Here is a 24408-nt window from a genome sequence, read left to right on the forward strand (position 1 = left end):
ATGGCCATAGAGATGGGATGGATGACACAGAGAAAGTATCGAAAATATTGCAAGTGAGCTTTATTGGAGCTAACGGATAAATTTAATGAGAATAAATTAAAACTATTTGGGGCCCAGCATCTTCTTGGGATCGACCCACTCCTTGAACTGCTCCTCGGTGACGCCAGCCTTAAGGGCCTCCTCCTTTAGGGTGGTTCCATTGTTGTGCGCCGTCTTGGCAATTGCTGCCGCCTTGTCGTAGCCAATGTGCGGATTCAGGGCCGTCACCAGCATCAGAGACTCGTTCATGATCTTCGCAATGCGCTCATTGTTCGGCTTGATGCCCTCCACGCAGTTCTTGCTGAAATTCTTGCTCCCATCGGCTGCAAGCACAGGCGGAGGACAAATAAATGAGTTGGAGGCACCCCCTTAGTACTCAATGGTTAAGTACTCACCCAGCAAACGTATAGAGCGTAGAACATTGGACACGATCAGCGGCTTGAACACATTCAACTCAAAGTGTCCGTTGGCGCCACCGATGGTTACGGCCACCTGGTTGCCCATCACCTGGGCACAGATCATAGTCATGGACTCGCACTGAGTGGGATTTACCTTGCCAGGCATAATCGAGCTGCCCGGCTCGTTCTCCGGCAGCATGAGCTCGCCCAGGCCGCAGCGCGGACCCGAGCCCAGCAGGCGGATATCATTCGCAATCTTCATCAGGCTGACAGCAATTGTGTTGAGTGCTCCGTGCACCTCCACCATGGCGTCGCGGGCGGCTAGAGCCTCGAAGAAGTTGGGAGCCTTAACGAAGGGGAGACATGTGAGGTCGGCAATGCGCTTGGATACCTTCTCGGCGAATCCCTTGTGGGTGTTGAGACCAGTGCCGACGGCTGTGCCGCCAAGGGCCAGCTCGTAGACGCGCGGCAGGCACGCATTGATCCTGTCAAGCCCATAGGTGAGCTGCTGGGCGTAGCCGCTGAACTCCTGACCCAGGGTCAGAGGCACGGCGTCCATCAGATGGGTGCGCCCAATCTTGATTATGTCCTTAAAGTCCTCCGACTTGCACTTAATAGCATCCCGCAAATGAGTCAACGATGGTATGAGGCGCTCGTTCAGTTCCATGCCCACGCTGATGTGGATGGCAGCAGGAAAGGTGTCGTTGGAGCTCTGCGACTTGTTTACATGGTCATTGGGATGCACTGGCTTCTTGGAGCCCAGCTCGCCGCCCATCGCCTTGATGGCTGCGTTGCTGATGACCTGCGGGGAACAAGGAGTGCCAGTTGGGGCTGATCAGGGCGTTGCCCAAAGATGATGTGTGGTCACCTCGTTTGTATTCATGTTGGTCTGGGTGCCGGAGCCGGTCTGCCAAATGACCAGCGGGAAGTGGCCCCGCTTGTAGAACTTGCCCGAGATGACGTCGTCGCAGGCACAGGAGACGGCGTCCGATATTTTGCCATCCAGTCCGTAATCCTTGTTCACCTCGGCACAGGCCTTTTTAAGTATGCCCATGGCCTGGATCACTGGCATCTGTGGATCGGCGCAATGCGGGAGTCGAAACGTTAGCTGTGGGATGACTCTAGAGGACTTCGTTTGGGGTGGTCATAGCTACCGGCATGCGTTCCCCAATGTCGCCAATGGGAAAGTTGATCTTGGAACGCATCGTCTGTGCCCCGAACAACATTTCGGACGGCACCTTCAGCTCCCCAAAGGTGTCCTTCTCCATCCGGAACTTTCCCTCTTTGGACTTTCCCTTTTTACCCTGAAATGCCAACAAGTCTTAGCCAAATCCCAATCAATGTACTCCATCGAACATACATCCTTGCCACTGAGGCTCGCGGAGACCCTGAGGCCGCGGGAGAAGTACTTGCCGACCACCAGCATGCGGGAAACGGGCAACATTTTTTTTGGTTTATAAAAGTTGAACTTAATTTTTAGGAAATTTCGAAGTCTATTCGACAACCGATTTATTGCGACTGGTGAATCGAACAAAAAAAACACAGAGTTCAGAAAGAGGACTCAAAAGTAGCATCGAGTGCCTACTTGGGTCCCAGCATTTCTTCGGGCTTGACCCAGTCGTTGAACTGCTGCTCGGTGAGGTAACCCAGGTTGATGGCCTCCTCCTTGAGGGTGGTTCCGTTCTTGTGTGCCGTCTTGGCGATCTTGGCCGCCTTGTCGTAGCCGATGTGCGGGTTGAGGGCCGTCACAAGCATCAGGGACTCGTTCATGATCTTGGCAATGTTCTCGCGATTGGCCTGGATGCCGTTCACGCAATTGGCGGTGAAGGTGCGACTGCCGTCGGCTGGAAACGGATGGAAATGAAATGGCAGTGCACCGTACGGGAATAAGCAAAAGATTGGAACAAGATATCTATATATGTATGTACTTACAGAGCAAGCGAATGGAGCGCAGCACATTGGACACTATTAGGGGCTTGAACACATTCAGCTCAAAGTGTCCGTTGGCGCCACCGATGGTTACAGCCACCTGGTTGCCCATGACCTGGGCGGACAACATGGTGAGGGACTCGCACTGCGTGGGATTCACCTTGCCAGGCATAATGGAGCTGCCGGGCTCGTTTTCGGGCAGGGAGAGCTCGCCCAGGCCGCAGCGAGGACCCGAGCCCAGGAAGCGGATGTCGTTGGCAATCTTCATGAGGCTCACGGCAATCGTGTTGAGTACCCCGTGCACCTCCACCATGGCGTCGCGGGCGGCTAGAGCCTCGAATTTGTTGGGCGCCGTCACGAAGGGCAGGCTGGTCAGCTGGGCGATCTTGGCGGCGCACTTCTCGGCGAATCCCTTGCGGGTGTTAAGGCCAGTGCCGACGGCTGTGCCGCCGAGCGCCAGCTCATAGACGCGCGGCAGGCAGGCATCGATACGATCCTGGGCGTAGGCCAGCTGCTGGGCATAGCCGCTGAATTCCTGGCCGAGCGTCAGTGGGACGGCGTCCATGGTGTGGGTGCGACCGATCTTGATGATGTCCTTGAACTCCTTCGACTTGGCGGCCAACGCGTCGTGCAGTGTCTTGATGGCCGGCTTCAGGTTGTTGTTTAGCTGCAGGGCTACGGAGATGTGAATGGCCGTGGGGAAGGTGTCATTGGAGCTCTGCGACTTGTTCACGTGATCGTTTGGATGCACGGGAGTCTTGGATCCCAGCTTGCCGCCCAGCAGCTCAATAGCACGATTGCTGATCACCTGCGGAATAATTGTCATGAATTTTCTATAGCAGTGAGGATAGGAAAACTGGTCTATTGGGCATTAAAAATGGCAAAAGATCGGAGAGACTCACCTCGTTGACATTCATGTTGCTCTGGGTGCCAGAGCCCGTCTGCCAGATCACGAGGGGGAAGTGATCGTCGTACAGCTTGCCCGAGATCACATCATCGGCGGCCTTTGAGATGGCCTCGCTCACCTTGGTGTCCAGTCCGAATTCCTTGTTCACTTCGGCTGCGGCCTTCTTCAGGATGCCCATTGCCTGCACCACAGGTTTCTGTGAAATGAAATCAAGATTTATAGTGGAGAAATGGGGGGAAAAAGAGTAAGAGATGGCTGGGTGTAAGACCTACTGGCATACGCTCTGTGGTCCCTCCAATGGGGAAGTTGATCTGAGAGCGCATCGTCTGGGCGCCATAATACTTGTCCGCCGGCACCTTCAGCTCTCCGAACGTGTCGCTTTCCACTCGGAACTCCTGGGAGGCCTGGAGGGATTGGAAATAATATAAGTTTACTCTGACGTCAATACCATTGGATGAATTCGTGGGGAGTGAGGGTTGCTCTGACCATTGCGAAGGAGATAAGTTGTTTGAATCAAATGGCGAGCACTCGGACTCTAAATTGCTGTGATTGCTGATGCTGCTGCTGATGTACTGTTCCTACTGGCTGAGAGCAGATAAGGTGGGACCATAAAACCTTGTCGGAGCGCGAAATTCCAGACAGCGCTCTCAAGCAGTGCGCGGCCATGGATTGAAAGGGAGGTTGGCGCCGGGTGGTGGTGGCGAGTGAAGACTCTGCCCGGCATGGGGGCACTTTGCTAATCAGCTGAGTCTTTACTTTGGCACATAGCACACACACACAGACACACATACATATGTACATGTACTTTCATGAGTTGGGTATGTATGGGCGTTGTGTGTGTCTGTATGTGTGGAATCTATGCCCAAGTTCTTCATCATTATTAACAGTTATCAGGATTATCGCATGTGGAACACATGGAACAGTGAGGGTATAGCACGTGTCGGCACTGGATTACTTTAAAATACACAATTAACCGGTTTGCATTGAATTGAATTGCCGAAACTAGAATTGTCAGCGAATTTCATTGCTAAATTTGTTCTCTCGCTTACAACTCGTTTTACAAGTTGTTGCTGCTTTATTTTTCATTTTGAAGTGCGAAAGAGTGGAACGAGAACCACCACAGAGCGAACAATTATGTAGTGTGTAAAAAATCAATATGCCAATTGGAGTCCAAGTGAACGGAGTCCACAAGGTATCAGACTGCCTTCCAATTGGGACCAAGTCGGACTGCACTACCGGCATTTGCAATCCACAAGTGGCAGAATGTTTCCAATTGGGAAACTGTTTTCGTTAAACTTCTTCAGGCTATTCCAGGGCCTGGAGGCAGTGACTTCCATAGTATCAGCGCCCACAGGGGCGATTACGAAACGCAGGTAAGCGGTTTTTTTTTGCGATTTCAGATTTCCACCCACAACTTCGGATTACAATCTGCCAGTGGCAGCGCTGGACTTCTTTTTGGCCAGCGAAGTTACATAAGCAGGAGGGCTATGCAGCACGGCACGCCAAATTGCCGACCCATCGGATCCTTACCATTCTCAGGCTGAAGGCAGTCGCGGCCCATGGCTGGGTTAACTGTTGCACGCCGCGAAGCGTGGAGCGTTGTAGTAAAGGTAGAACCATCTTTTCGAATATATTTAATGTTTGATATTTTTGAAAATATTGCCGCTGCTTTATCACTTTCGCCTCCCCAGGTGCTGCTGTTTCTTCAGACGAGCCAACCACAACAACAACAACAAAAAAACAGTGCGCGGGGTGTAATTTTCCGATAGTGCTGGCGACTATCGATATCATAATTATTTAAATCTAATAATTGTTTTATTTATTTATTAAAATCTATGCAAATTTCACGCTGTATACTGGTGTAAGGAAAAAGCAAGCGAACTTTTCGCCATCACATGTCGTTTGGGTACATTTGTTTACATTTTATATGAGGAATCCGTCTCCCTAGGCTTTTGTGATCGTATTCGCACTACACTACAAGTTCAGGCCCTGAGACAAAATATAAAAACATTGTGGGAAAAGGTTGCAGTGTGAGAGAGAGAAAAGAAATATATTTGTGCCCTTAAATCTGTAAGAGAAGAGTTGGGAGTGGCTCTTCTGGGTTGTGAATTGTTCAGTACTATTCGTGTTTTTGATGCCATTGTTAAAACTGTACTCTGCAAGAATTAAACTAAGCATAACTTTAGAAATTGTAATTCGACATCAATCATGTTCTAACCAGGTGAAGAAACCGTGTGGCTGGCACCAAAAGTGTTTTTCAAGACCACTGTACAAATCTGAGCTCGTATGTAGATATTTCTGAAGGAATATTTATTACAAGATATATCGCCTCTTTTCTTATTCCTGGAAAAAACTATGGCTTTAAAAAGGAAGAAGTTGAAACATTGAAAGTTTTAAATATACCTTTTCAGTGTGAAATCTAGCTCTTATAGTCTCTGAGAGCTAGGCAACAAAGAAGATGGACAGACAGAATGGCTATATAAATACCTAACTATACTATAAATTTGTAGAAAAAAATTGCGTGTAAGCGGCTATCTCCGCAACGCGTGCACCAAATTGCATGCGGTTTTTTAAATGATAGCCAGAGTATGTGGCATTTTTTCTATACAAAAGTTTTTACTTTTTTATAAATAGGTCTCTCGAAAAGTAAAAATTAATCAAACAAAAATCTAAAATTTGGTCTAAAAATGTGTGTTTGATTTAATGATAGATTTTGTTTTTTATTCCTTTTTGTATGAAAAATTGTTTTCTGAAAAAATTGCAATTTGTGTAAGTATATTTGTTGCTTTTGTTTGTTTATATCGATGAATTCCTAAATATTAAATGAATTTAGTAAGCGGCGAAGCGCGCGGGTCTACTAGTTCAATATATATGCATATGTATCACTTAATACAAGCGAAACGTCCCAAAACGTTTCCTTTGCTAGTACTTCAAACTGAATCGGACTTTTCAAAAAGTAAAAATTCAAACATCAATTCGATTGCAACACAATTATACATGCCTCTCACTCTCACTGCCTGCTAGGTTTCTATTGCTGGTCACACAGTCTCAAATTTAAGTGTAGTGGAATACGCGCCTCACCGAGGAGGCTTATCAGCACGAGACCATCTACAGCGTGCAGAAAACTATCGGCACGAATCCCATCTCCAGAACAGCTGAGCTGTGTCTACTGTTCCAATCGCTGTAGGAAAGAGAAAAACTTTACATTTTTTGAAAGGAGCTCGAAATGTCGGCGTTTGTGAAGTCTGTGTGCCTGGCACATAAATTGTGTGCGGCTAATCCCGCCCTGGCCCGCCAGATGGTGCGCAGCAGTAAGTTTTCCCTAGGCCAAAAAATGTGACATCTGTGGGTCCGGCATTCTGTTTTGTTTACGTAACTTTTGTACGCTGTGAAAGACTACACTACAGCCGTACTTTCGTTCTCATTGCATAGTGGCTGGATGGAACAAGGACTATAAGCCAGCCCCATTCCCAAAGACAGAGAAAGAGCGTGAGGCAGCCGCCAAAAAGTACTATCTTCTGCCAGAAGAGTACAAGCCCTATGCCGACGACGGCTTGGGCTATGGCGACTACCCGAAGGTTGGCGGCGGCCTAGGTGTGGAGAATAAGGATAGCTACTATCCCTGGGACTATCCCGAGCACAAGCGCAACCTCCACGAGCCCGTGAGTAGTCACATTGGCGGGAAAACATTGACAATATCTATAAATTTGCATTATACCTTTTCCAGATCTCGGCGGATCATGACTTGTACAGCGAAGACCGCTACTCACAGGCCGAGCAGCCCCGCTATAGCACCTCGTACTACGTCTTGAGCTTTGTGGGCGTCATGTCCGGCTGCCTGGCCCTCTACTACTGGCTGGAGGACAAGAAAATGTATCGTCCCGTGGCCGCCAAGCAATATCCGGCTGATGGCGTCAAGCACTACACCTTTGAGAAGTAACTGTTTGGGGGATTTACTCGCCCGGTCGCCGGCTCTGCGGTGCTCAGTCCCTTCTACTTCATAGGCAATTTATCCATGCATCTGTAAAATTAAACTGAAAAGAAACCAATCCCCGAATTCGAATGTGTACGAACATGCATATGCATGTTTCTTGGAAATTAGCGACGAGGCTATCAAAATTAATTGTTGGTGAACGTTTATTAGGCAGAAACAAAAATTCAAGAACTGGTTTGCAATTCGACCACCCTGGATGACACAGGACGACCAGTAGCTAATGAAAATGGTGAAAACTTAGAGCTAAACTTAACAGTGTGCTTCAGAGTAACTTACAGAGCTACATATCTAACCCATATATAAGAAATGGGTGCAACAAAATACGGAAAATACGGAAGAGAAAACACGATTCTAAAAACTAGTTACGAGTATGATGATGGATGTGGGTGGAGAGAGTTACTCGACGACGTAGTTGGGATGGACCACTAGGAGGGGATCATTGTCCACTTGCTCCTCGGCCGGGCCCTTGATCCTGGACAGGTTGGATGTCTTGAGGGGAATGATTACCTGGTCGTGGTAAATGAGGCGATCGATCAGCTTCTCGATGAGGTTCTTGCGCGAGATGAGCTCGTCCTCTGACTCGATCTGGTCGGCGACCTGTTCCAGATACCAGGTGACCACATCACTGCGCTTCATGCCAGAGTCGCTGCCCTCAACCTCGCAGCGGGCCTCCTCGCCACGCATGTGCAGCACCAGCATTGTGGATAGGTTCTTGTAGTCCTCGAAGGAGAGGGTGAACTTCTTCTGGACAGTGGCGGCGCCGGAAGTGTCCAAGGCATCGGCATCAGTGTTGGCCGCAGCCCCGTTGTTCTCCATGTCCATATCATCCTGAATGCCATCGTCCACGTCCAGATCCTCGTCATCGTCCAAGTGGATGTCGGGCTGCTCCACGCGGATGATCGACTTGTTCAGCAAACGGAAGGCCTCCTTGACGTGCCGCTCCAGCACTCGATTCGAGCACTCCAGCTTGGCCATGGCCTCGCTCAGCCGGATCATAGACTCCAGCTGACGGACGGTGATCCGCCAGGTGCTACGGCCGGCGGTGCCCGTATCGCGCTGCCGCAGATGGCCGTAGTTCTCCACCAGCATCTTGCCGGCCTCCTGGCCGATGATCGGCTTAAACTGGCGAGCGAAGGTCACGTAGCGCAGCACCTCTTCGCGGCTGTAGGCCCGCTCCACCGACTCTTCTATGTTCGAGTGGAGGTCCACAATCTTCCGGGCAATGGCATAGTCCACCACCTCGTTGCACTCGTCGACCAGGATAAAGAACAAATCGAAGCGAGACATGATCGGGGCCGACAGCTGGATGTTCTGCTGCAGGCTCTTGGAACGGTCGTAGCGGCCATTGATGGGATTGGCAGCGGCCAGGATCGAGGTGCGGGCATTCAGCGTGGCCCGGACTCCGGCGCGGGCAATCGAGATCGTCTGTTGCTCCATGGCCTCGTGTATGGCCACCTGGTCGCGCAAGTCCATCTTGTCAAATTCGTCGATGCAGCAGATGCCGTTGTCGGCCAACATAAGGGCGCCCGCCTCGATCACAAAGTCGAAACTCTCCTCGTCGCGCACCACCGCGGCTGTCAGACCAGCCGCCGATGAGGCCTTCCCCGAAGTGTAGATGGCGCGTGGTGAGAAGTCCGACACCTGCTTGAGGAACTGCGACTTGGCCGTGCTGGGATCGCCGACAATGCAGACGTTGACGTCGCCACGGAGCGAGGTCTTCTCTATGGTGGTCTTGGCCACGCCTCCGAACAGCTGTAGCAGAATGCCACGCTTCACCTCGTCGTTGCCGTAGATGGAGGGGAAGAGGCAGGTGATCAGGTTCTGGTACAGGTTGCGGTCCTTGGACATCTCGTAGATCTTGTGCCACTCGGCGTCCGTCATCTGCTTCTTCATGTCCTCGGCGGTGACCTCAGACATCGGCAGATCTGTGCCACCGAAGCGCGCCGTGGTAGCCTGGACGCTGCAGGCCAGGAAGGCCATGCGATAGTTGAGCTCTCGCATGCCCAGGGCCTTCAATCCGGTGACTCCCTCCATACCCTCTCCGGGCTTGTGTCGGGAGCCGGACTCGGCCTTGGTGCCGGGCATTGCCAGCACACTGACATCGGGTACCACGATGAGAGTGCCAGTGAAGTCGTAGCGATCGCCAGCCTGGACGGTCTCCACGAGCTCGGAGCGCAGAATAATCTCAACTGCACGCGGAATGCAGCCGCGGGGCAGCTCCGCCTGCGTCTCCTGGATACGGATCTTCTGAAAGTCGAGGAAGAGGCTCTTCTCCACATCGAGCATGAAGCGGCGGCGGTTGGAGCAAACGGGATTGCGGCAGATGGTGGGATTGGTGAACTTGAACTGCTGCTCCACGTTGCGGATCTCGGTCTGGCAGTCCAGGCACATGAAGGTGCCCGAAACGAGCTCCGGGTGGACGGGATGCGTGCGCACCACCTGGCCGGAAATGCGGATGAGGGTGCCAATCTTCGAAGTGGTCAGATCACGCACCTTGTGGCGCGTCGGCACCTCCGTGAAGGCCACATAGCAGTCCTTGTTCGTCTTGAGGCCGATGCGATCTTTTACGTAGTTGGATACCGACTGGCAGAGGAACGGGTAGACGTGGTAGTACTCCTCGATGATGGCCGTGGCTAGGTTCTGGTCGTACTTCTCCACATCTTCGAAGCTCACCTCGAGGGTGCAGCGATCGGGCGACTCCAGATTGGCGGCGGGACGTGTATACTTGATTTCGCCATCCTCCTTGAACTCTTCGAGGAAATCTTGAAATAGTTTCTGTGTGCGTATGCCCACCTCATCTTTGACGCGAAGCTGACCGATCTGTGCATCTGCAACATCCATGGTTCTACTCAAAACTTAGCTCTGTATTTGTGTAAACTAAATTCAAACGCAACAAATCTCAGATGCGATGCGATGATCACTAATGTTTACAGCTGCGAGTTTTTTTTTTTTTGCCAATTTTGGCGCCGTTTTCTGACAGCCTCGCTTTGGCATGCGCAATGAGTGGCAACGCCGCCAATTTCGTGCTATTACGCGCACGAGGCTGCCACAGAGTCGGCCAGACTATTCAATAGTACCGTCCCTAGGATTTAATTAATATTTTGGTATATTTCTGAGGGTTCAGGCGGTATATTATATCGACAAATCCGCGGTCACACTGTGGAGACGTCAAATTTATTGATTCTCTGATAAAAAAAACTGGGAAATATTGTGCAGCGCGGGGGGAGAGATCACGACTTTCGGTCAAATTGAAACGGAGGCCACATTACCTGCCCCAAGTACTTAATCTATCTTGCCACCACCTGCCCCCTTCCCGCCTACGATCCCACAGTCATTGGCCCTGTCCACCAGGGAAGATACCGAAAATGGTGGACGCTGCCAGACAAATGCTCGATGAGCTAATGGGCCGCAATCGGAACTTGCATCCTTCGGAGGCAGGACTCAAGGTGAACTGGGAGGATCCGGAGGTGAGTGTGCGCTGCCTGCAGCATTAGACTTTCCACTCGCATTCGTGCTATGGATGCGCCTCTTCGCTGCCGGCTACAATATCATATCCAGTCATCCCCGCTCATGTGTAATATATATATATGTATACATATGTATATGTATTTATATATGTGGTGGGGCCTGGCTGACCTTGCAGACGTTATTCCTTCTACATGTGTATTCATTGCAGTTTTGTCAGTTCTACAACGTAAAGTTCTGCCCGCACGATCTCTTCATCAACACACGTGCCGATCTCGGCCCCTGCGCCCGCATTCACGACGAGGAGGCCAAACATCTCTACGAGGAGGCGCGTCCTGCACGGAAGCGCCAGTACGAGGATGAGTTCCTTCGCTTCTGCAACGTGATGCTGCACGACGTGGACAGAAAGATCCAAAAGGGTAAGCAGCGTCTGCAGCTAATGCAGCGCGATCAGCCGCCGCCGTCGCTACAACTGAGCAAGCATCAGGACCAGTTGAACACTCTGAATGCCCGCATCAGCAAGCTGTTGGCGGAAGCCGAAGAGGCTGGCATCCGCGGTGATGTTGACCAGGCCCAAGATCTGATGACGCTCTGCGAGGAGGTCAAGGAGGAGAAGGAGCAACTGTTGCAGCAGTACGATGCCAGCCGAAAGGCAAACAGCAAGATGATTGCCCCGGACCCGACTAGTGCGGACGATCCCATGCCCAGTCCCGGGACAAGCTTCAGCGATGTCCCAGCGATCCATGACAGCACCCCAACCACAACCCCAAACCCAGCCGCCACTGATTTGGCCGACGAAGCAGCAGCAGCCGCGGCAATAGCAGTAGCAGCCTCCCCAACCGAAATGGTCCCAGAGGCAACTGGAAGTGGAGCAGGCCCAGGAGCAGATGGGGAGAACAAGTCAGACAATACAGACAACAAGTCGCAGTCAAATTGGTCGCACGAAGCCCTGCCCGAGAAACAGATGAAGGTGTGCGAGATCTGCGGCGCCTTTCTGATTGTGGGCGATGCTCAGCAGCGCATTGAAGACCATCTGATGGGAAAACAGCACCTGGGCTACTCTAAGGTGCGCAACGCGGTGGCAGAAATCAACGACGAGCGGCAGAAGGAGCGCGACCAGGAGCGCGAGCAGGAACGCGAGCAGGAGGAACGAAGACGGCGCGAGGGTCGGGGCCAGCGCTTTAACTCATACGACAATAGACGGTAACCAGATTCCGCACTGACTGTTCATCAGCCTGCCATAGTACTAACCATTATTCTGTTCTGTCTCTCTTTTCCGATGGCCATCCATCAGCGAGCCGCGCGACTATCGGGAGCGCAGTCGCGACTATGTCCAGAACCGCCAGACCTCAGACAGGCGACATCGTAAGTGAGCGAGCGGGGCTCTCACTCTGACTCGAACGGAGTCTGAGTCTCAGTGAAGCCTGGGAGCCTCGACGTCTTTGTATTTCTGGATCATCTGAATATTTTATTGCTTTCAGATCACCACAAGTCGCACCACGGCCACTCGTACTCGCGCAGTGGGAGCAACAGCAACAACAGCAACCGGAGCAGGCACCACAACCACAGCCACTATCGGCACGACAGCCGCGAGCGACACGGTCGCAGTCGCAGCCGCAGCCGCTACTAGAGACCAAAAACGTTGAGACGGTTAGCACTTAAGCTGAAACTCTAGGCCAGAAGCAGAAGAAGAAGAAGAAGATGCAGAAGCACACCAAAATCCGAGAAAACCAACACGAGCTCAGCAGTATCCGCGGTCCTTGTAGCTAACCCAATGTACCCAACGCATCCGCGCATCCACAGCAAGCACAAGCAAGCAATGTGCCCGAGTTTACGTCTCTTCCCCATTGCTGCTGCAGCCGAAATCGAAACTGAAACCGAAGAAGAAACACCACCATCGAGGTACCCCAAAAATAATTAACAAAATTTCAAGTAACATGTATCAGAACAGTAAAAAAGAAACAGATTCAGAGTGAATGAGAGTGAACTGAACTGGCAGGCGAGATCAGATCCTTGCCAGAGCAAGGCCAATGAGGTGAGTCGAACACTTGCTACTCCCGGTATCACCTACCGTACCGTACCGTACCACTTCACACCGTAGAAATACCACAAGCTCTATATTGTTTAAATATACATAAATGATTCCCGTGTACGCATACATACCAGAATAACTATGTAACTCTCCACTCTCCATTGTGAAACTGAACCAGAAACAAAGACCGCGCCAGACAGGCAGAATCCAAGTACGACATTTACACCATAGAAAGAGGAGCCTTGAGCACTGTTGTGATGAATTGTAAAGTCAGAACCGAACTGAGATGACATGTGAAGTATAGATTTAGCAGGATAGGGAAGGGAGAGAGAGAGAGAGAGAAACCGTCGAATATTTTCACTCTTGATTGAATGGGAATGGGAATTGTACAGAAACGGATGTTGAAATACTTGAGCTATCCCCCCCATATATTTGTTCATTCAATACTGGGAAGAGAGGATCATACATACATCAATGTAGATGTGCATACATATCTACAGTTGCGGTCAAAATAATAGTAGTGCTACCGAAAATTATGAAATCTACAGAATTTTATGCAAAACTTTTGTTTTTAAACAAAACATGAATGGTTTATTTAACAGTTTCAAGCTTTTTTAGTTTCGTTTTTGGTCATTTGGTACCGGTGTCGTGGGGCGTGGCAAACACTCTAGGGCGGAGAAAGCTTCGTGCTTAAAGGACTCGTTTCAGTAGGAAAGTAATATTTCGAGATGATAATCACTATTGGTTGTTTAGCTATTATGATCAGAAATGATAATAAATAAGAACCATAAAGCAAAACACGCGATCAAAGAAGTTATTCGACAAAATATCAGTAGACCAACCATTACGACAGGTGAGGTGCGACCATTTTGCTCCTGCTGCAGCATTAAAAAAATGTTTAATTTTGAAACTAGTACCGAAACCATTAGAAGAAGCGATTAAGATTTTAATATAATGACACGAAGCCATAGGAAAAAATGTTTACTGTGGAATACCCAAATTGACCAGTGTAAAAGTGGAAGAATATTTTATATTCGAACTAGTTTAAAATTGTTTTGTTTTTTGTAGCCTGGTATCTCGTTAGTATCTAAGACAACCACGGTTTTCTGAAAACTGCTTCCGTAAACAATGTTTTGGGCGAGATTTTCCAGATACGGAATTCGACCATTATGTGTGTTAAAAACATATTGGATCGTCATTTATACATTCAAATATCGACCGAAATTATTCTACCTTATGCGTCTGAGGATATGCAACTAATTTGGACGTCCGAGGAGAAAAAAGATCCGAAGGACAGCCGCAAAGTTGCCAAAGAGTGGTTCGCTGCCAATACAGTAAATTTATTGGAGTGAATCTCAGTCTAATAGAGAATTTATGATGTTATACATATGAGAGCAAAAGTCTAATAAATAACACAATCAGCTTTGGGACGTTTTACAAAGGTCCTGGAGGACGATTTCTGTAGAAAGATAGCAAAATTGAGTTAGCTCCATGCCAAAGCGTCGTGCAGACGATAGAGCTAACATAGGCTACTCAAATAAAGCTTAAAGCTAACTGCGAATATACAGTTGTTATATTGGGTATAAAGAACATTCTTAGACAATTTTTTTTAGACCGTAGTCTTGCATTTTGGAGGTACTTAAACATTTTAATTTTTTTCTAAAAATGTTGATGGCTTATTCAGAGTTGTTTTCTATTATTACAATTTGCAATTAAGGTAGTCTCTAAAAGATCTAAAATTATTACGGGGAAGTGCTCGTAATTCCTTTTTTTGGGATATATGAAAAGTCATATTGGCACTACTATTATTTTGACAACAGCTGTACGTATGTACATGTATATAGAAGTAGGGAGTAAGATGAGGTGTGAATATTTCGTTTTATAGATTAATTGAAAATGGAGATAAACATCAAACTCTATCCCCACGAATAGATTATATTGACTGGGATTGGCCATGGTGATCATCTATCTGCCAGATCGTACGTGTGTACATAAATGTATCTACTCATAGAATAAATGAAAAACAGGACTACGTTGCACTGCTTTATTAGAGAATAGGTTAAGGATTTAGTTAGCTGAGAGGGCGGGCATCTGTTTGTAGCGGACAGTACGAGCAATCTCTATGCATATGTATGTACCTACATATGTACATACATACATATGTGTGACTGAAAGAGTGCTCGCCAGACAGATACAAAATGTACATACAAATATTTAGGATGTTTGGCTGACTTTTGGCCGAAACCAAAACAGTAACTGAAACAGGTATTTACAAAGTCATTCCGTTATCTCTACTTTGCGCTTAACTAACCCAACAGATACAGATTCACTCACCCACCCACGCATCTCATGCAATCCCCACTCCACCGCAAACACTCGCACACACACACACACAACACACACACACACACACACACAACCATATGAATGTTTATACATATTATATATATATATGTATACATATAAATATATGTATATATATTGAGAAACGGATTGCATGTGCTAGAGCTGAATATGGAGCATTGTGTGGGTCGTCGTCCCTCGGAGGTATGTAGTCGTAGTCCCCTTCCCGAGAGCAGGAGACGCACAAGCAGATTAATGAGAGACCGAACATTCCTGGACATTTATGTGTGCCCTTGATGCCCTTTCCTGTATTCGTATTTGAACCGGAACCGAAACCGAAACCGAGCCCGAAGCTGAAACAGAACCCTTTGAGATGATTCGATACCATTCGATTCGATTCCATTGCATTCCATCCTTCTACTTAAATATTATCGCATGTTCACATCCAATTGGAAAGGGTACTCGAGAGAATACTTCGGCTTGCCGTCGTATGTATGTATGTATGTATGTATCTATTTACGTACTTAGCGCCTGATGCTTCATGTTTGTTCTTCCCTTAATGCCGCCGTTGTGCTTGTGCTCTCCATACCAAAGAGTGCAGCTAATCCAAGAGCCCTAATCCATCCGCCCCTGGTTCCACATACATACTTATACCCAAGGTATCCATCCCCAAGAAAAGTATTCCCTCCAAAAGGGTGGAATCTTTAGAAGAACACCAACACACGAGGTAATTGCACTGACGAATCACATCAAATCACATCAAATCAAATCAAATGCAAATCAATATGAAAATGAAAATCTAATGAATCAATCAATGAAGCGTGCCCCAATGCGTGCGATGGTAGGCAGAGGGAGACAGCGAACAGTGCAGAGCGACAGCGACAGCGACAGAGACAGAAACAGAGCAGGAGAAAGGGAAAGCAAACATCCTCTATGTGTACCATATCCAGAGTGCCATATACATATGTTATCGTATATACATGTGTTTGTATGTATGTATGTATCGTATGCTCAAGTTTCCCCCCACACTCATCCACAGGTAAATTGTGACTGACCCTAGACCTTGATAATATACATATGTACCTACCTACCTACCTACATAAGTAATACTTAATGTGCTAATAAGCCCTTGACCAGTGAATAATTGCAAAAGATATCCAAGTGTACAACTATATGTGTGTGTGTGTGTGTGTGCGTGTACGTGATCAGAAAATACCCCACAAACCACTTCCTCCCCCCATAGCTGTAAAGCCTTCAGAGTTGCATTATTTTTTTCCGTCCCGATACACACACACACACACAAACATTACATATCTATAAAATTATATGGATATACATATGTATGTCATAAAAACCTGATCAACTGATCACCAATCCAATTGTCCAATCTACAACCCTCTTTCTATCAATCGCCGATCAAATGCTCACTCCGACTCACACAACTCTTTCTCAAACATTCCAGGAGCCGGAGGAACATTCGGAATACTCTGGATCTGGATCTGGCTTTGGATATGGATCTGGGGTCAAGAAAGAGAGAGAGAGAGAGAGAGAAAGAAAAAGTGAAAGAGAGAGATATATATAGATAGAAAGAAGAACCCACCAGGTAACTTCTATGCCACACCTCCCCCACATAAATGTTTCTTCACGACAGACAAGGCCGCGCGTCGCTCCATCTACAAATTGAATTGGATGCAATCCACGATCAACTCTCCACCATTCTCTGATACCGGAAGAGAGGGACACGCGTAGAACATTATTAGGCATGTGACATACGAGGTGAATTTCTATTTGTCTCATCTATAACTATATATAGCCCTCGACTCTGACCCCCGTTCACTGATCCCTACCACGCATCTTCCACAATATCAGCGTCCCTGCCTATAGGGTGCACACTTTAACTCTTAATTCAAAAAATATATAAATGATATGTACATAACGACTAGCCTTCACAGGCGGAACCAGAACCCCATGACCCATGATCTACTATGGAGTGAGTCCATAGGCTTAAAGCCCTTTCCCCTCCGACCTGCCCGATCTGGTGCGCTTGTGAATGCTGGAGCGCCTTTCCCAACTAACTCCTTTTCCCCATTTTGGTTACGACCATTTTGCAAACTAATCAATTCAATTGAATCCCCATCTCTCCGTGGCTAAGCGCATCCCTATTCCTGTCCCTAGAGGAAAGATCGAGTTTGAGGACAATTATGTAGAGCCTAACGAATCAATAATTATTTATCTATCTATCTATCGATCGAACGCCTGTAGTCATGTAAAGATGTTTTTAAGTATGATTTACGTATGCTATGAGTAAGGATACAACATTCTAAATAGTGAGACTCGCAATAATTTTCTAATAAAGATCAAAACGAATCCCCAATCTGTTGTTTTCTTTTCGTTCACCCATTTCTAGGTTTTCACCGAATCCAATGACAGCTTACTTTTTTTTAACAATATATTTGATGTATATTTATTTATGTATATATGTACATACATATACGTGGTGGACTTAATGTTAATAATAATAGTCATATTTATAAATTTGTTTGCCATTTTTTACTGTATGTATTTGCTATATATTTTTAACATCTACAATATACGTACGCATGTATCTATTTCTATTAATGCACACCGATCATCAGCTGGAGGAGTGTACATATGCATGTAAGTGTATGGTGTATGGAAACATGAACAGCTGTACGGCTCACATATTTACAGGTCCATTCGTAAACTTCATAGAGCTTTGAAATTTCGAATTGAAGAAAGTTTCGCATTCGCAGCAAGCTATCGAATATCTTATGTTGCATATGTACAGTCAATTATGGTAGTACTTCACCAGACTTCAGGCTAAAGCAGCTTAGGGGAAAAGCAGACAGAGTGAGCGAGAGAAATTTGTGATCTGGTTTGGCTTTCGAGTCGAACTGACTTGAGGGGCTGCTTTAGGGAATGCGGGATGAAATTGAGTTCCCACTTAATAACTCACTGAATTGAATTTTCCTATAAAATACAGTTTGTTCTTGAATACAACGCCGGCTATCGAGTAGAGCACATAAATGCATGCAGAAGGAATCGTTGTCAAGGACACCCTGTGCCACCTAAAGATATTATTGGACTTCCAACACATGTACATACATATATAGTATAGTATCGAGGATATTTTTACAAAATGTCTTTTAGGATACCAAACAAAACGAACCAAACGCAACGAAATGGTATTAAAAAAAAATTGATTTTATTACCAAATAATAAGATTGATCATAATAATATAATATGCATACAAAATGGTATAATAATAAGATTGATAAAAAATATTTGTTTGGGGGCGCAGGATTGGAAACTTTATGAATTATCTGTGTATGTTGTTATTTTTACGAAAAAATATCGAATGAGTTCTGTACAAATTATTGCCTTGATTTTGCGCGTATCTACAGTTTTTTTCACTTTGCTCTCTAAATTCTTGTTCTGAAAAATTTGTTCAATTTTCAACTTTCAACTTAATCTTTACCCTACATCCATTTAAATCCTCTTCGAAAGGCTATGCGCTGATTAAATGTTCAGTTTTCTTTTGAGTTTCTAGGAAATTGTACAGTTGTCCTCAAAGTAGTCCAGGGGTAAGAGTGCGGCAGTTTTGGACAATGTGTTGCCCAGCCCTGGCTGGAAACGAGTGTGCCAGTGTTAGGCAGTGTTCAAGCACTGGCCAGAGTTCGACTAATACCTAAAGAGTAGTAGCAAGGAGCAGGACAGGGCGTAGGGCGTGAGTGTGTCTTTATGTGCATGTGTGAGAGCTTCCGGGCCTTCCAGCCTAGCACCATCCATCCATCCATCTAGATTGCGGGCAGCTCCTCCTCCTGAGTGAGACACCGGAGACTGCCCCGGTCCGGGCTGGTCCGCTGCTAGTGACAGTGCTCAGTCACATCCACGATGACGGACTTCTTCCAGCAGAAGAGGAAGTAGCCCACTGCCGCGCCCAGCACCACCATCAGGCAAAGCCAGACGTTGTAGGTCATGAAGATCAGCATGAGCAGGAAGGAGAGCGTCACCTGCAGGATGTGAAGCAGCGTTTGGTACAGATGGTTGACCGAAAGCATCGAGGGTCTATGGAAGGGATAGTCGCAGTTAGATATCACATCAAAATGGAAGGACAAAAGATGAAAAGAAGCTCAGGATGACAGGCAAGAACTGAAACAGAAACAGAAACGAAAACAAAACGGAACGGAATAGCACAGAACGGAACAGAAAGGGGATCGATATTCGAGCGGGTTCAGTTCAGTTCGTCCTTCGATGTGTCGTTGTTCAGCTAATCTACACTAGACTAGGGTTAGGACTACGTTTAAGGCTGGCCTCCTATCGTACATTCTAATTTTACTGTGTGTGCACTTTACTGGTGTATGTGTCATACGTATTTACATATTACAGTCTGGCACAATCTGTGGCAGACGTGTCACCCAATACGGGTGGGCTTAATCAACTGGGATGGAAACAGGTGTGTCCGCTCGTTCGGTTAGCCATCGTTGCACTTCTGATGAAGTGCTGGCGATCGACAATCGGACAGACGTAGACGTCTGAGTCAGCCCCAGGCGTGAAATGTGTAAACATATGTAGCTCTGGGTAATACGATACATAATAAACTTAAGATGGTAGAATTAAATAATTATAGAAATTGCACTGGAAAAGGGCTGAAACAGCGATACTTACGGTTGCTTGTGCACAACTTCGCCAACGTATCTAAAAGATCGATTGAAGCGTGTCACAGTTGCAGATTCGTATTCGGATTCGGATTCGGGTTCGCGGATCAAGTAAACAGATGCAGGTACGGATACAGATACAGGTACAGTTACAGATTTGGAATACAATATATCACAGTTCAATCAGCGATTACGTTTAATGGGAAAGCGGTCGGAATGAGCGTGTTTGGCGGATTGAATTTACAAATGGAGAACGGCGGCGCGTGGTGCGGTACGGATAATGGTGATGTGTGGATGTGGTTGCGGATGCGGATGATGGTACCCACAAGAGCGGGAGCAAAACGGTAACCGTTTACGGGTTTAACGGTAACGGTAACGATAACGGCAACGAAAACAAAAACGAGAAAGAAGAAGAAAGCATTAAAATTAATATTTACAACAAGTACAAGAACAGAGGCCACAAAGCAGGGCACAAAGATCAAGCATGCGATAACCATTGGAAGACCGCTTTCGCGGGGGTATTCCCGGGAGAGACAAATATATGTACAGAACAGGCAGCGGAACACGGAAGCCAATCTCGGGATTGTACTCACTGTACTGGGGATGGGGCAGCCGCCGCTGCGGAGGGCAGGTGCGGTGCCTCCGGATTGTGCTGGGGACCCTTCACCGGGCGGTACTCGAGCAGGTTATACGTCTTCCAGAACAGATACTCGCGGTAGTACTTGAGCCCCTCGTACAGCAGGGCCAGCAGGAAGATGGCGATCATCGACCCAATCAGACCGGCCACCGTATCGATGTGCCACCAAGAGAAGAGGATCGTCTCGTTGTAGCCAAAGTGGAACTATCCCCAAGCAGATCAAGAGGGAGATCAATCGGGGTTTCAAGCCACATCACGGGATGCGTTGCTTACCGCCATGGACATCATATGCTCCATGCCAGTGCCCGTGCCCCCACCGCCGCCGCTGTGATGGTGTCCCGCATGCATGTCGTGGCTCGTGGGATCGGTGCTGGTGGTGGTGGTGGGGCTGATGCTGTCCATCCCGCTGTGGTCGTGGTGCATGCCAGCGTGGTCGTGGTGCATGGAATGATCTGTTCGAACAAGCGATTACATTAACATTTCACCGCTTTGGGTTTCCCCCTATCCCCGAGTACTTACCAACGTTGGGCGAACTGTGATGGGCGTGGTCCATTTTTTCTGTGGCTCTGATCGTGGATTATCGTTGATCTGCGCTTATTGCCTGCGGTGCCGGAGAGAAAGTTGCGTACCTGAATTATTTTGCCATTAAAACTGATTCGACACGACACGTGTTTGTCGACCCAACCCAAATCGCATTCACTCAGATTTCAATTAGAAAGACAATCTCTTGTTAGCGACTGCCTCCCTTTCCCATTTCCATTTCCATTCCCTTTCCCATTCCCATTCACCCGTCGACTTCTTTTGTGTGGGACTCGAATGCGATGCGAAATGGAAATGTCTGGCATAACTCCACGTACATACCTCCCAACGGGAGATGGAGGGTGGTTCAGCTTTGGCCGAGTTATTTTTGACCTTGCTCCGAGACCCCCTTCGAAACAACCATATCGGAAGATGAAGATAGACAGAGATAGAGAGAATTCTATACCTGCTCACCGCTTGGCAGGCTCTTTTAGCTCCAGACGTTTCTTGAGTCCGTCCGGCCAACGTATCGAAGGGCTTATGCTCTGGTTCTGAAATGGTAGCACGCAACAGAAACAGACACAGGCACAGAAATTCTCGACTCGTTGCTCTTTTTATTTCGTTTACGCGTATTTTGCATTGCGGTTCACCCCATTATTCGGCTGCCTGTGTTTCTGGGCCTGCGTCTGCGGTCTGCTGTGCCTCCATATCGGAGCAGCAGAAGCAAAAGCAGCAACTATGATAAGGCTTAGCCCTTCCGCAATCAGTAAAAAATTAAAAATGTTCCAGGCCACCGCAGACATGGGAAACTATCTGATTGGAATGATGACAATGCCGGGAGTGTAAGTTTACCGCAAATTTGGCTGATATCGAGCGCGAAGGAAGTGGTGGTTGCAATCAAAGCTCCATGCTATTACACTCGAAGTGGGTACCGTTGAAAAACCCAGATCTGGGAACTTGCAGGCCATACATACATAATACATACATATGTAGACTGTAAGATTCTGGGAAAATGACAGCCACGTACTTAGACAACTTGCTCTCCATCTATCTCTCTCGCTCATGCTTTTATAATTGGATTGTAGACGAGTGTAAGGAGTGATTAAATGGGGAAAACCCGTTCAAATCTCATCTTAAATATGGAGATTCTTAGGTCTCGCGCACACTGTAGTCGTAACATTGTAAAATCTCAGAAAGAAGCAAACTCACTGCACTTGTACAAGTGCGCACATTGCTGACTTAGCTGTGCTGACAAGTTTGAGAGCTAGGCCAGATCCGTTCAGCTTTGTTTGATCGATTAAGCATGTTTGTTTTTATCAGCAAGCCGAGTGCTGATATCTACCATCAATATCTACGTTACTAGGGCCGCGATATGATGTAGTGGTCCGATCCTCATCCCCAGATCATTTTTCAACTCAGCCGACAGTGTGCACACCCAAGTTTCGGCTCCTCTTTCAGCTTCCCTTTCAGCTAAAGTGCGCGCGAGGCCTCACTGGGAAAATCTCAATGGAGCATAATTGAACTGACAATTGCACTTTGGAGGACGGTGAGGGCAATGAATGCTATGATTTTGCTTTGAGCATCTGTATGTGATATGTTTGGGAATGCTGGACGGAGGCTAGCCTTGGAATGTCGTGGTCCGCTGACCGGCCCAACTGGTTGGATTGGATTGTATCGTTTGGTTTGGTTTGCTTTCGATTTGGCCCAGACAAAGACTGCAAAATGAAAGGGAAATTGAGTGTCATAGAGAGAAAGAGAGCTTTAACGGTATTTTTAGAGAGGGATAACGAAATCAGCGCACTCCAAAAGAGTGCAGCTCCACAACAATTGGTTACTTGAATTTCCACAATAGTTCGTAGAGCTTCGCTTTGTCGGGGTCCAACTCCATAGATATTGGAATAGGTTTAATAAACATAGACAGAGGTGGAGACGGGTGAAACCGGTTCCTTATTCCCTCGCAGACTCTCGCTGTCAAGTACATACATATGTACATATGTATGTATCTCTTCCATACCCAGGAATTATCATCGTTGCGTCAGCTGATGGCAGAGTAAATTAATGAATGTTGCAAGACTTCCCGACAGTCACACAAACTTACATACATTTTTTCATTTCCATATCATAAAACCAAGCACAACACAACACACACACACACATACACATTTGATCTCTTGTACCGTTGCAATCGCTTTGCGAAATGTCATGGAATCGAGCATAAAGATAAAACGAGACAGAGACAAGGCAATAGAGAGCGAGGCATGCAGAGACAGCAGCTACGGCGATTATTTTCGGTTGATGCAAATGGAGCAGCAGGGAAATGGGAAACGAGAAAGAGGAGGGCAAGAATGTTATGTCAGAGCGAGTTGCGATCTAAAATTTAAATCAATCAAAAGAAACGAAGAAATCACAAGCGCACGCATGCGTGTGTAGTTTTACGCATAACGGTTCAATGGCGAATCACTGATAAGTGATCGCAGCACTGATAATCGTAATCGGCATGCAAACGTTTCGTTCCGTCTTTGATTATCGATAAGAGCTTTGCTGTAATTGTAACTGTAGTTGTGGGCGCTATACTTACAGCAGCTGGTATGAAATTCTGGATGTTGTTTTAATGCTGCCAATTCTGCGAGAAAGCCGGCAACAACGTACCGATTCAGCGGAATGTGTGGCTAAAACAATATCAACAATTAAAAAATCCACAAACCACAGTCTTTGTCAGCAAAATGTGTGAGGAAAGACCCCGCACGAGATTAGTGCAGCAACTGTTCAGTAAATTTCCAGCAGCATGCACATATCATTTTATCGTTCAACATAAATATTATAGACATATGTATGTGTGTACATATGCTTAGCTTTAAATTCCAGTGGGTGGGAGAGCCTCCCTTGGAATAGTAGCACAGGCAATAGCCCCCCCCGTAGCCATCACATAAAGTGGTCCGGCTGCATCACGATTTCCACTAGTTGACAACGCCCCCGTTGGCCTCTGCGACAACATCCATCTAGTTACGATAATTATTAAATAAACGCGAGCTATTTCCACGAATACAGCTTCATTTTTGTGTTATTTAATCACACATGTGCGTGTGAGCACATTGCCGTTGTATGCGTATCGATGGATTAAGAATTGTTTGCACATTATCAAGCTGCTGCAATTGTCCAGCTCTTTTGTTTATTCTACTGTAATGGCTTACTTGTTGTCTTTGCCGTTTTGATAAAACAATATACGCACGACGTCCGCCCGCAGACAACTTGTTCGTACGATTGTTGATAAATTAATTGAAAACATATGTTTTATTATTCAAAACCGCGATACTTACTGCACAAAATGGCACTAAAAAATGACACACAAAGATCTGCAATGGGTACATTTAATGTTAGAAATAAACCCATTGAAAAAGGAATTGCCAATTGTGTTCAATTGCATCATCAACACGGTTATTTGTTGGTTTAATAGTAAACTTTAAAT

General features: G+C 47.0%; 6 protein-coding genes across 11 annotated transcripts; 2 read left to right on the forward strand and 4 right to left on the reverse strand.

The window, feature by feature from the left end:
• Nucleotides 1–45: 45 nt before the first annotated feature.
• LOC111071854 (probable fumarate hydratase, mitochondrial) lies at nt 46–1888 on the reverse strand. The gene is made up of 5 exons (XM_022363388.2): nt 1798–1888; nt 1592–1741; nt 1306–1509; nt 435–1239; nt 46–362 (listed from the first exon to the last, which is right to left on the reverse strand). The coding sequence occupies exons 1-5, from the start codon at nt 1879–1881 to the stop codon at nt 103–105; spliced, it is 1503 nt and encodes a 500-aa protein (XP_022219080.1). The 5' UTR covers nt 1882–1888; the 3' UTR covers nt 46–102.
• A 22-nt stretch (nt 1889–1910) lies between these two features.
• On the reverse strand, nt 1911–4997 carry LOC111071855 (fumarate hydratase, mitochondrial-like). 2 transcript variants are annotated; one of them, XM_022363389.2, is made up of 5 exons: nt 4804–4997; nt 3546–3677; nt 3269–3469; nt 2370–3174; nt 1911–2281 (listed from the first exon to the last, which is right to left on the reverse strand). In XM_022363389.2, the coding sequence occupies exons 1-5, from the start codon at nt 4891–4893 to the stop codon at nt 2019–2021; spliced, it is 1491 nt and encodes a 496-aa protein (XP_022219081.1). In that variant the 5' UTR covers nt 4894–4997; the 3' UTR covers nt 1911–2018. The 2 variants fall into 2 exon arrangements, with proteins under 2 accessions (XP_022219081.1, XP_022219082.1); XM_022363390.2 differs by lacking the exon at nt 4804–4997 and adding an exon at nt 3760–3857.
• Nucleotides 4998–6418: 1421 nt separating this feature from the next.
• Nucleotides 6419–7330, forward strand: LOC111071848 (NADH dehydrogenase [ubiquinone] 1 beta subcomplex subunit 8, mitochondrial). The gene is made up of 3 exons (XM_022363380.1): nt 6419–6584; nt 6706–6935; nt 7001–7330. The coding sequence occupies exons 1-3, from the start codon at nt 6500–6502 to the stop codon at nt 7211–7213; spliced, it is 528 nt and encodes a 175-aa protein (XP_022219072.1). The 5' UTR covers nt 6419–6499; the 3' UTR covers nt 7214–7330.
• A 68-nt stretch (nt 7331–7398) lies between these two features.
• Nucleotides 7399–10247, reverse strand: LOC111071847 (DNA replication licensing factor Mcm6). The gene has a single exon (XM_022363379.2). The coding sequence runs from the start codon at nt 10106–10108 to the stop codon at nt 7664–7666; it is 2445 nt and encodes an 814-aa protein (XP_022219071.1). The 5' UTR covers nt 10109–10247; the 3' UTR covers nt 7399–7663.
• A 157-nt stretch (nt 10248–10404) lies between these two features.
• On the forward strand, nt 10405–16664 carry LOC111071841 (luc7-like protein 3). Of its 2 annotated transcripts, XR_005968582.1 has the most exons (5): nt 10405–10734; nt 10944–11935; nt 12027–12097; nt 12214–12767; nt 16570–16664. XR_005968582.1 is itself a non-coding variant. In XM_022363372.2 (4 exons), exons 1-4 carry the CDS (start codon nt 10633–10635, stop codon nt 12360–12362), a joined length of 1314 nt encoding a protein of 437 aa, XP_022219064.2. In that variant the 5' UTR covers nt 10405–10632; the 3' UTR covers nt 12363–14187. The 2 variants fall into 2 exon arrangements, 1 of the variants encoding a protein (XP_022219064.2); XM_022363372.2 differs by lacking the exon at nt 16570–16664 and having other exon boundaries at nt 12214–14187.
• A 1686-nt stretch (nt 16665–18350) lies between these two features.
• LOC111071889 (high affinity copper uptake protein 1) lies at nt 18351–24369 on the reverse strand. Of its 4 annotated transcripts, XR_005968583.1 has the most exons (7): nt 24134–24236; nt 20943–21024; nt 20697–20875; nt 20380–20627; nt 19797–19826; nt 18817–19196; nt 18351–18755 (listed from the first exon to the last, which is right to left on the reverse strand). XR_005968583.1 is itself a non-coding variant. In XM_022363434.2 (6 exons), exons 2-6 carry the CDS (start codon nt 20974–20976, stop codon nt 18995–18997), a joined length of 693 nt encoding a protein of 230 aa, XP_022219126.1. In that variant the 5' UTR covers nt 20977–21024; nt 24260–24369; the 3' UTR covers nt 18773–18994. The 4 variants fall into 4 exon arrangements, 3 of the variants coding, with proteins under 3 accessions (XP_022219126.1, XP_022219123.1, XP_022219127.1); XM_022363434.2 differs by lacking the exons at nt 18351–18755; nt 24134–24236 and adding an exon at nt 24260–24369 and having other exon boundaries at nt 18773–19196; XM_022363431.2 differs by lacking the exon at nt 18351–18755 and having other exon boundaries at nt 18773–19196.
• Nucleotides 24370–24408: the final 39 nt, after the last annotated feature.

This window comes from Drosophila obscura, unplaced genomic scaffold, assembly GCF_018151105.1.
Source record: "Drosophila obscura isolate BZ-5 IFL unplaced genomic scaffold, ASM1815110v1 contig_96, whole genome shotgun sequence".
NCBI classification, from domain to species: domain Eukaryota; kingdom Metazoa; phylum Arthropoda; class Insecta; order Diptera; family Drosophilidae; genus Drosophila; species Drosophila obscura.